This window comes from Fibroporia radiculosa (genome assembly GCF_000313525.1).
Source record: "Fibroporia radiculosa TFFH 294 genomic supercontigs, scaffold2199, whole genome shotgun sequence".
Lineage (NCBI taxonomy): Eukaryota > Fungi > Basidiomycota > Agaricomycetes > Polyporales > Fibroporiaceae > Fibroporia > Fibroporia radiculosa.
In genome coordinates this window covers 67626-79412 of record NW_012133339.1, presented here as the reverse complement: position 1 = coordinate 79412, position 11787 = coordinate 67626, and the positions used below count along the sequence as shown (strand labels likewise).

The window sequence follows — 11787 nt, the reverse complement described above, 5'->3', positions numbered from 1 at the left end:
CCCCCCCCCCCCCCCCCCCCCCCCCCCCGCCGTTATGACCATGCTTGCGGCCGTCGCTCATCCTCTCGTCTGCGAGAAAGCATGGCTTGGTGGCCAGAAACACGTACTGTCTCTGTTGGAGCTATGTGTACCCGGTATTGACCTTGTAAGTCGTCGAACATCTGCTCATTTCCCATACTTCGAATCAACCCCCGATTTGAATACACAGAACGACCCTATCAAGACACTTTGTGCCGCAATGTTCATCGCTTCGACAGTACAATATGTTAAGATCGGCGATCTATCTGCTCTTCAGGCTGGAATTCCATTCACTGGTGATGCCCCAGCCGAAGAAATGATGCGCATAGAAACGGTGAACGAGAGTGGCTTTCCAGATGGTTCTGTGAGCGATGCGGCCGGGCTGAGTAGGGAAGAAGAGCGTACTTGTGCTAGGGATAGCACAGCCGGCTTTACTGGTAAACCTGGCGGCCCATGGATGCAACACTGACTAATGGGCATTTACAGATTGGGTTGTATCTCTGTTCCGACGCGTCTTCGCATTGTACGAGAATCTTCCAGAAGAAGGAGGCAAAAGGAACACCACAGGTGGCAAAATGGAGGAGGGTGTGCTCAAGGCTATCAAGAGCATGCTTGACGTCGTTTGTCTGAACCTATCTGATCCCCTCTTCGACCTTGTGTTGAAGCTAGTATATGACTATGCAACTACAAACGCCAAGTCAAATGCTGTGAGAGCATTCGGCCAGCTAGTCTCATGCTTAGCTCGCGTGCAACCCGAAAAGACGATCGCCAAATTTCTACCTTTTTGTGCTGCACAAATCCAAGAAGAGCTGAAACACGGTGCATCCAGCATTCGGACGACGTCCATGCACGCCCCAGTGCCCTCAGACACTACGTTACATTGGAGTAAGCAAAATGTTTCAAAGGTGACAGAGATACTGATTTCGCTCACCCAGATATATCCATTCTTCGTGGATGCTTAGGCTATGGCGGAGCATGTGTAGGCGTTCGTCTTTCATGATGCTGCGTTAGCTAACGAAATTCTGTATAGTTGATCAAATATAAGCCACAGTTACTTGAACTTGTCTTACTCCTCATCGAAAAGACCAAGAGTGAGCGAGGCTATACCTCAACTGGACGACTTATCAACCGCATCTTATATACTCTGACCTCGATCTATCCTATAAACTCCCGCTTTGTGGATGCGGATGAATGGAACAATCCAGGTATGATCAAAGCCAAATCAGAGTGTAACCATTTAATGAGGTCGAGTAGACTTTGACCAAGATCATATCGCACATTGGGGCCGTTTGTACGAGCCACATGACGTGAAGATTGAATGGCATGGTGCGCTGGTTACATTTGGCATACGCAGACTTACTCATGCATCTGTAGTTCCTACGGATGATGAAATCCACTTTGTCATGGAGATTCTCGACAAAGTAGCAGCACCGGCTTTGGACATGATTGAAGCTTCAATCGGTACAGCCGACCGATGGGATAACATAGCTCGTAATGACTTTTGTCGGTAGGTATCTCCTTATAATGTCCTGTTCTGACGATCATTCGCTAATTTTCTATAGCTATCTTCATGCAGTCAGGTCGATCTGGAGTGGTCTGCCTACTCTCTTCAAGGAGGGGCCGAAAGATGTAGTCAATCCCTGTCTTGACCATAACACCGAGGTCTCGGAGCTTCTCGTGTCACCTATGGATGTCAATTGTGGCTTTCTCTTGACTGATCCTACCGATCCACGGTACCAGAAGGTGGCGAATCATCGTACCCGGTTTGGTCAAGTGATTCATCGTGCGGCTCTGGTATTACGGGAATCCAGTCAAGGAGAAGACCACATCGATGCGGTTGTTGCTGTGGCCAAGGCAATTGACGTTTACCTATTGGAGTATGCAGTCACAAGGAGTAGCTTTGATTCGTTGCGTAAGGCATACGCGCAAGCGCGGGAGTAAGTCATTATCCGTTGCATCTCTGTCTCCAAAAGCTCAGGTTGGGCGCAAGTTCGACCCGCATGTGGTCCAAACAGAAGACAAATGCCAGAATGGTTTTAGTGAGACGCGCTCATGCGTATCATGCTGGGAGAGTCTATATGCATGCTCTGTATCGACGACGTTCCCAATCGGACGATGAACTCATCAATGACCTCATTGAAATGTCTCTTTCGCCATATACTAGGTTAAGGAGGTGCGCATTGACCTTGTTCCGCTTTGCGCTGCTCATAATTTTTGGGAAGACATGCACAAGCCATCCTTCACAATGTTTGCGGCGTGAGTCTTTTCGTTTGCGTTGGATTTGTAGGACATAAATGCATTTAATCATTACCCGGGGCGTGGCCAGTACTATGTGCGGTCCACGAGACTTAGTCTTCCGCAACTGTTCAGAGCTTTGGACAAGGGAGTTGATCCTGATCGCATGAAGGGTGCTTTGTACGTGCTTTGGAACAAAGGCACTGGTACGTCGTCCTCCGCTCGTATGGTGGACAAGTTCTAAGCGTTCATGTCCTCAGCCGCTTACGCTCTTGCGGGTAAGAATGTTATTCAGCCTTTTCGAGTAGCGGCGACAGCTGATCGCGACCTTCATTGCTCACAGACGTTAGCTTGCATGGACATTATCTACTTTCTTTGCTGCAATGCCAACATCAAGAAAAGGTACGCTCTACTTACACACACAAGCGCACTGTTTAACTGAAGTCATAACTAGCCTTCTATTCAGAAGCTGGTTGGCAACCTTGTACAGGATGCTCTGGTATACCTCACGGAGGAGGCAGTACACACTGACGCCTTTATTGAAGATGCTCCAGGTGTCAAGAGCGCTCTGGAGGAGCTCAAAAAAGAATATGTGCCCTCTCGGGATAGTACCCTGCTTCTCTCTGAAGCGTCAGGAAAGATGACCGCGCGTGCTGAATCCAAGAATCAACACTATGCACAAACCGTGAGCAGCCCTGTAATTTCTATAATCTGCATGCATAAACGAGTTTCATCCCATGCAGATGTTGGCGATAATCGGCGTCGCCTCAAGATCCACCACTCACGTGCGTTGGTAGATTATCCTCGACTATATAGCCCGTCTGACTCCCGATCTCTTACAGTGGCGTTATAAAGAGTTCGCATTGAAAATAATGTTTGGACTATTAAGAAGAGATGTCAGTATCTCAGCGGACGCAGCCCAATGCTTCTTGCGATTGAGTATCAGTCCACATCCCACGATCCGCACAGTTGCTCAGAAGTAGGTGGTATCTGCGCTGGATATACGAATAATCTTGATGCATTTTACATTAGAGCCGTCTCGAGGTTGACTTGTCACATCAAAATACGAAGTTACGCCCAATCAACTGAGCAGCTCTGGCTTGACGAGTGGACAAGTCCCCTACAGCGGACCGTCGCTGTGATCGATCCGGCCCGTCTACTTCGAAGTCTTGAACAACCTATTGATAGGCGTGATACAGACGAGTTTGTCATCCCATCTTTCTCCATTCATTCACTTGCTTAAAAACATCCGTTTGTAGGAAAGTTTACGTGGACAAAATCTCAACTGGATTCGTTATGTGGTCGTCGACGGTCAAAGGTTACCGGGTTGTCCGAGAGGACGAATTGCCCCTCTCTTGGGAATCAGCCTCAACACCAGTATTGGGATCCATGAGCGCGGTGTTAAGGGAGGATGGATTTTTTCCCTCTTTAGCAGCCCTTTGGAGCCAAGAATCCAGCAAGCAAAATACCGCACCTGTATTAAGGGCAGACAATATCGTCTTCATGAAATCTCTTGGTGAGGAGCCCGAATCCCTTGCGAGCGTGAACTCATGGCTCGAATAGCAAAGATGTTCGGAAATGAGCACATTGAAGCCATGCTTTCTGCCATTGACGCCTTGATATTGGACGGCGACCGATTCAAACAGCGGGCGGGAGCGGAGATGTTAGCTGGTTTACTACGGGGTATGTAGTCTCGAAGATGTTTCCCAGCAAACTATCATGACTAAGCTGCGCGGACAGGATCCAAACACTGGCCGCGGTCATGGTCTGACAATTTATGGGCTTGGTTGACAGCGCACTTGAAACAGATCTATGGCAACATGAAGCCGGATACCATATCTTACTGGGAGGGAATGTTCAGCGTAAGGTTTCATTTTCCGCTCGTTTTCCGCGTGTTCTCAGAATCGTGATATAGGAACAACTGGTCGATAGAGATCCTCGGCGCGCCCAGCTGATTGTCGAATGGATACTCTCGCTACCACTCGATTTTCATAGTGATTCAGCTTTTGCTAGTAAATCCAGTCCCCTCTTACCGAGAGTAACTGAAGAATACTAATTGCCTTCACAGCACTCAAGTCGCTCTCACTGCTTAATGTTTTGATTGATTGCCTCGATCTTCGCTTCCATTCTTTGAGCGATAAGTACATGAACCTATTTCTTGAGAATGCCAATACTGGCTACGCAGAGGCACGCGTTAGGCGTTACCTGGTCCTTGAACACCTATTGACATTAACATGCTTAGATCCGCGCACAAATTGCACAAAACCTTCACGCGATATTAATTTCACAGTGGCGGCCAACATACCTTAATGCGGGCGCACTGCTGACCGCTTGTGTCAGTACCTCGGATCCACTCCAAATCAGGTTCGTACCGCCATTTTCTCAAGTATTCATGACTGACGCAATTCTCAGGAGTGCGAAGTACATGACTCGAGTAGTAAAGATCATCCAGAAATTGCCCAGCTGGAGAGAAGAACGATTCCCGCCTCCTAGGGTCAGTCAGTCGCAATATGATAAAGTAGGCCTCACCTGTATGTTTCCGCTTTTGTGTCTCAAAATGCTTTGTTATTGACAAGATCACCACGTAGTGCTGCAATGGATATGGGAATGTTCGCATGGCCCGCAAGCAACACTGATCTTACCTTACGCCATCACCTTACTGTGCGCGACCTTTTATCTTATGATAATTTATTACCCTCTTCATCTAAATCCGGGAATTATTTCACAGGCCCGAGGTTTTGCGTATGTCAGAGCTCAATGATAGCTCTGAGTTGCAGAAGTACAGCTCTGCGGTTTTGTACATTTTATCGGCTGTCACCCCCCCTGCCGAATATATCGAGGTGATTGCTGACAATTATATTAAAGCAATAAAGTCCTCCACAGTGCGTACATGCTAAAACGCTGTTAGCTAATGGCTGTCCTGACCTTCATCCATCATCAGTCCTGGCGCGTTCGAATCAAGGCCCTCCCTACCTTGCTTGTGTTCTATTACCGCAATCTCATGAGTATCTCAGACAGTGTTCTATCCAGACTTATGGATGTCCTCTTGGAATGTCTGGCCGATGAAAATGTGGAAGTACGCGAGATGGCATCCAAGATGCTCTCCGGCGTTGTTAGGTCCTCACAACGTCAAAACATTGTTCCGCTCATGGTTTGTCTTCTTTCAGATGAGTGGAGCGGGTACTGACCTTGCATCTGTTGTAAGAACCGTTTCCTGTCTCTTGCGCGAAGAACCCCATTACCGGCTCGTGGGAGTTCGACTTATGTGGATGCTTTGCGTATTCTCCATTCGGCTATTCTTGGTCTATGTGCTCTAATAGAGAGTTTACCGTACTCGGTAGAGTCATGGATGCCTCCGCTGACGGACGGTAAGATCACTGATTCGGTTACGCGTCAGTGAAACTGAATCGAGAGTCAGTATTGGCGGTTCATGCTACGGATCCTGCGCCGATTTCAACTACTATCCGGAAGTGCGCCTCGGAGTTTAAGAAGGTATGTTGAAGTTAAATTCTGCGGTGTGTCCTAACGTGAGGCAATGTTGCATCTAGACGCACCAGGTTCGCGTACTTGCTTCCATACTCCAGCTCCTATGTACTGACATTGCAACAGGATACCTGGCACAAGGATCAGCTCGCGTTCGACGAAGATCAACTGCAGAATCTCGCTACGATGCTTGTTGGTACCTCGTACTGTAAGCATACCTCATCTATGAAGCTATATCATACTTTAACTATAATGCTGTAATAACAGATGCCTGATGCTCATTTCTTGAATGTCTGCGGACTCAGTGTACCATGTTGTTTGCTGATGTTATACAATGACTCTGATTCACCACATCGTGTATATTACTTGTATTGATGTACACTGACTAACGTCTGTATAGTTATGTCTTCCTCGTGCATTAGGACATCTGTGAAACCCGACATCCATCAACTATGATTGCATAAGGGAAACCACTGAGTATAAAGCCCTATTCATCAGGCAGATCTTCAGGTCCATGTCAGGAGTGCGGATTTATTTTCTAGCAATGCCGAGCCCTAAATGCAGACGGGTTGCGGAGTCATCTACAAGGCATATGTACCATACCGATGTGACAAAAAACCCGAGGGTGACCGGGCATTTTAGATTTTGAGTCAAAAGCCCAAGTCAGCGACACATATCATAATAAGAACGAGCTTAATTAGTCCTAGTGCTATAGGACTGAAGTACCGATGCGTCAAGTCGTTGGCCTAGGCGGGCAAAATTGTGGAATCTGAAGCTCCGCACACCGAATGTCAAGAACTCGTACCCCATTGGAACTTGTTACGTGGAGGGTCGCGATTTGTGCCGAGGCGGGGCAACCGTTAATACTACATTCGAACGTGTCGGCATTGTGTGGGAGTCCGCCGAATCCCAGGATATACATACGATGGGAGAGGGGCCATACTCCGGTCGGAATATACACGGTCGCAGTAACCCGACCCCGTACTGGCGGATTGCTACCTGGCGAGTCGCGTCCGTGACGTCGATCCATACTGGATGGAGATTGAGCGGATCACGGATCAGATCCTGAAGACCTAGCAGAAATGAAGAGACGACTCACCAGAACACAGGACGCTAGAAGAGGCCAAGACGAAAGAAGGAACTTAGTGACTGGCGGATGCATTTCCAGTAAGTCATGCAGCATCGCCGTCTGCGCATGCAAGTTATGATCTTGCCTATCGCGGCGCCAGATTGAGAGAGCGAGGCTCCAGAGGTGAGATGATCGATATCGACACGGGGAGGAGAAACACCGTGTGCCTCCGTCGAACCCAAAAGGGACCCGAGGAGGCACGCGCAGACGAATGCTGTAAGTGCATATGTTCTGTATCTCTCGTTCAACGTTGCTCTCGTACGTGTAGCCTAGCAGACTCTCGGGTGGAATGGGCACGCCATGCGTCACATGGAGTGTAGTGACGAGTGAAGAATCGGACGAGGCAGCATGAGGACGACGCGAGGCGATCGATGGAAGTATGAGTAGCAGCTGACGAGGATTCTATGGAGCCGAGTTCGGGTGATTGTGTGGACGACTTGGCGACGATGGAGAGGGAGTCATGTAGAGTAAGATTCAGCAGGGAGCAGGGACAGCAAGACAGTCCAGAGCAGATCCTGCACTTTCGATAACGGCGCGAAGAGCGTTCGACGTCAGCTGCACATAGCGTTTATCCATAATCGCACTGGGAATAACCCGCGTACAAACCTCTTTGAATGAGGAATCGAGTCACTGCACGCCATTGCACCACGAGATGACCGGGAGAACAAGTCTTCGCTTCTGTAGAAGACAGGTCGATGAACGTGCGACAGCGACACGGAACAATAAACGTCTGGAGCACTACCCGAGCCCACCCCAATTCCAGCCGAGGTATTTGGCTGGGCCGCTGGGCGTGGATTTACGCATGGTTCAATGGTGACTTTGCCAATCAAAAGCCACAAGCGCGTGGCATAGCTAATTGGCACAGCACACCCTCGAGCGACAGCATCCAAGCGTTTAAAGGGAGACGCACGCTAGGCCCACCCCCGGCTTCATCTGATCATACTATGAACTGACAGAGTCAGTATGCTGCGTGTGCCAGACCACCGCAATCAGAGAAATATTGACCGCGATTTTGAGATTTTGCTTCCGTCCTCCGGCGCACATGACCCAGACGCCGGTCCGACTCGAGACGGTTTGGCTGGAGTGGTTCGACTGGGGCTGCGAGATGGTCGGTCCACGATCTGGGAGAGCCGAGTGGGCGAACGGGGATGGATAATTTGGGCGCTGGGATTGATGGCGGGAGCGTCTGCCACGGCTGGCTGACTGAAGCTGGCGTGCTGGCGAGAGAGAGATGCAGGCAGAGGGAGACGTGCGATATCGATGTGTGACGAGAGGACTGAGGACGGCGATGAGCAATGATCCACGACGGGGCTGCGTGGAGGAGGAGATGGGCCTTCATATTTCTTTGGCAATCGCCGCCGCGAGAAGGGCACGTTGCACATCAAACCCTGACCTTCTTCCGTCAGGCTGGCGCAAGGCGTCCCCCCCCTTCCTCTCTTTCCTCCTCCTCCCTCCCCGTTCTCCTTCAAACGTTGTTTTCCTCATATCTGCATCGCTTTTCATATCTAACCTCCCTCGTCATCTCTCCACGGCCCATCACGACTCTCCAGCGCGCGCTTTCCCGCTTTTTATACTTTTATTCCCCCTTCGCCTAGACGACTCGTCTCTCCTCTGCCCTGAGCTCGCTCAGTGGCACGCCTCGTCGACTCGCCTGATATTTCATTTTTCAATTACCCGCGCGCACGACTCTGCACACCTCCCTCGATTCCCCATCGACATCACTTGATTATTTCTAATAGTCATCAATCAATTTTTTATATCCTCAAGCACGGCACTGGAGCGCCAGGGCAACTTATAGGTAACTGGTGAGCGACCTACTCTTGTGCACGTTCTGCAACTCCATCTCATCACTTATCGCCGACGTATGATCTCCCAGTCTAAAAATGTTTCACGATTCAGTCACGAACCCTTTATCTACGCAGACGAGTTTCTTTTCCCGCAATACAGGCGACGCCATCTCGCCATCGCAGCCAAAATCTCATATCAGCCTTGGTCCTAGAGAAATGCTGCCCTCTTCACGAAGAGCGCCCAACGGGCGAACGCCAAAAGGTATGTCAATTTGGTCCCACTCCCCTCATCGGGAAGTAAAGAAGCCCATCTTGTCAGCCGAGCTGTCAGAGCGGAGCGTGCTTTCTCCTGCAAACGGTGGATTCCACTGGATGTTCAATGGTAACGGCCAGCTTGTAGATCCTGCAGCAGGAAATTGGGACCTCGCGGACGACATGACCAAGATGCACCTGGGCGTCGGTGACGAGGCTAGTGACCCTCATATGCACACACCTCCACATTCTAGGTCCAACGCATCTCTCCTACAGCTCCAATCGTCCTCTCCGCTCGAGACCGCCTCCGAAGATAGTATCGATTCTGGCTCGTCAAACGCCTTGGATCATCCCACAAACCACATGTCTCACTCTCGTGAATCGTCCGCCGACACACACGCATCTGCACTGTCTTCTACCAGTCAGACACTACGTGCCGCCCCGCTGACACCTCTGAAAGTCGGTGCCGTTGGAGAATCGCGAAACAGACCTCATTCATACAGCGGCGGTCTATCTAGCACAGATCTGACGCGCCTTCAGCAAGCCGGGGGTAGCCCGGCTAGCAAGGGGGAATCATGGGTATCACCCAACGGGACGCCGGAGCGGCAGCAACAAATTGACCAACCAACCTATCCATCTCTCGCTGCTGCTGGCCGCTCGCAAGAGCACGGGCAAGCCTCGCAGGTTGATATGGATAATGCTCAGGCCATGCAACTTCGACAATTTAGCCCGGTTCCCCAAGGCCCGACCGGAGCTCCTGCTTTCCTCCCTGGACGCCCCAATAATGTTGCTGGGAACATGCAATACCGCCAGGCTCCTCGAGGATACAATCCTTCTGTGCCACCTGTGCTTCAGAGCCCCACGGGATTTGGATACCCCCCTGCACCCCCGCCGCCTATGGCTCTCAGTACGCCTCAACAGCAACTATATGAGATGATGCTTCCAACCCCTCCTCTCGACAACCCTACAATGGCCCGCCTGCAGCAGCAGCATGGTGTCTTCCGTGGATCCCATCAGCACTCCGCTTCGGATCCTGCCAATGTCCGGGACCCTGCCACTCTTGCCTTGCTCAACGGCAATCTTCAGGCGTTTTCTGCTGGTCAAATGTATCCACCGGCTCTAGGACCTCCTGCTACTTTATCCATGTTCGCCAATCAGTTCTATCCACAGGAGGCGTACGCTTCTCCGGACTTGGTGACCGCCCAGATGATGGCTCGACTTCAGTCCCAGTATGGCGCCTATGGCGTCCCTGTACCCGCACAAAATGTACCTGTAGCTAATGCAATTGCTCCCAACACGACTGGCGGTGTGACTCCTACAGGATCTGGCGGAGTTGGTCCGAGCGCAAATAATCGCAAGCTTGGTCTGTACAAGACGGAGCTGTGCAGAAGCTGGGAGGAAAAGGGAACCTGCCGCTATAGTGCAAAGTGCCAATTCGCTCACGGCGAGGAAGAGTTGCGCAAGGTCTCACGGCATCCGAAGGTGGGATCGATACTGATATCCATATCTTATGCCAAGCGCATGCTGACTTTGTTGTTTCCCTTCTAGTACAAAACGGAGATATGCAGAGTATGTATCTTCTAGCTTCAGGAATCATGTTTGAGGTTTGACAGCATTTTAATCCAGACGTTCTGGGTGTCTGGCTCCTGCCCGTACGGCAAACGATGCTGCTTCATTCATACGGAGCTTCCTGCTTCTGGTCCTCCTCCAGGTGCAGACGGAACTCCGCCGCCCCAGATCCCGCACGGCCGCGATCGTTCTGGCAGCACGAACAGTGATCCGAATGAGATCTCCAGCTCTCTTCTTGCACGCATTTCCGCGAAGCGCAACCATGAAGGGTCAATGAACCCTAATACTGGGAACGTCAGCACCACTCCCCCATCTAGTAGTTTCCAACTCAGTGGGCGCCCCGGTGCTTTGCGTGTGGATACAACTGTTCTGGATTCTGCGGCTAGCGCGAAGCAAAATAAATCCGCTTATCCGACGTTCGCGCATAACGGTATCATGATGCCCGCAGGAGAAGAGGTCTCTGCCCGTTCCCCTGGTCCTGTCACTGCAGGCCCGGACTTTGGAAGGCATGCCGCTTCAAGGCTTGATATTGTTGGTACTCAGGTGTGTGAATGAGAACCTTATCTTGTTGCCCTGGATTCGGTTCGCTGACTTCTATCATCAGCAACGAGCTGGTAAAAGTTCGGCAGCGAACCCTGGTGTTCGTCATTCATTCAACGGGAGCGATATACAATTAGATTTTAACACCACCCCTACTGCGACGAATGTTCCGACTCAATTGGCGACACCGTCGGACGCGCCCAAGTCTTCGGCACGAATCAATGGCCATGTTCGTTCGGGCAGTGCTGGCAACTGGGGATCCGCGACTCGCAACCTCACAGCGTACCCGTTATCGTCCATCCCTGGTGGAGAGCTCAACAAGAACTCTCCTTGGGCCGACTACTCCACGCGTCGCACCGAGAAAAATTGGGTTTAATCTTCTGACCCGTGTTCAAGCGAACGGTAATATTTTTTCTGTATATATTCACATGGACGTCTGTCATCGGCACGTTTGCGTTGGTCAAGCACAGCGTGCATTGACGGCGTATCTCTATCTCGTCCGGAATTACCGATCCCAGCGCACATACACTACTCACATTCAGTCGTGCTTTCATCTTTTACGAACAGCCTGCTTTCTCATCTCGTTGCTCAGATTTGTTTGCTTATCTCGTCGAAGCAGTTTGACTTATTGTCTTGACACTCGGAAAGCTTATCATCATCCTGTCCTCATCGCGCTCCTCATCACATGTTATTCTTATAAGTCAATACAATTTGCTTGCTATATACCGTTTTCTCCGATCAGTGCCTGTGCGAACCATATTCGAGAACAGAAGT

General features: G+C 50.5%; 1 protein-coding gene across 1 annotated transcript; it reads left to right on the top strand.

The window, feature by feature from the left end:
* Positions 1-34: 34 nt before the first annotated feature.
* On the top strand, positions 35-11389 carry FIBRA_03696 (uncharacterized protein; the record flags this gene model as incomplete). The annotated part of the gene is made up of 33 exons (XM_012325528.1): positions 35-455; positions 505-903; positions 954-997; positions 1049-1223; positions 1273-1344; positions 1393-1525; positions 1599-1955; positions 2389-2459; positions 2514-2531; positions 2597-2655; positions 2708-2938; positions 2997-3038; positions 3096-3232; positions 3286-3456; positions 3513-3769; positions 3817-3936; positions 3994-4115; positions 4169-4265; positions 4322-4446; positions 4496-4617; positions 4666-4784; positions 4842-4914; positions 4982-5135; positions 5195-5404; positions 5459-5621; positions 5672-5745; positions 5802-5810; positions 5863-5944; positions 8765-8914; positions 8972-10386; positions 10453-10473; positions 10531-11016; positions 11078-11389. The coding sequence occupies 33 exons, from the start codon at positions 35-37 to the stop codon at positions 11387-11389; spliced, it is 6441 nt and encodes a 2146-aa protein (XP_012180918.1).
* Positions 11390-11787: the final 398 nt, after the last annotated feature.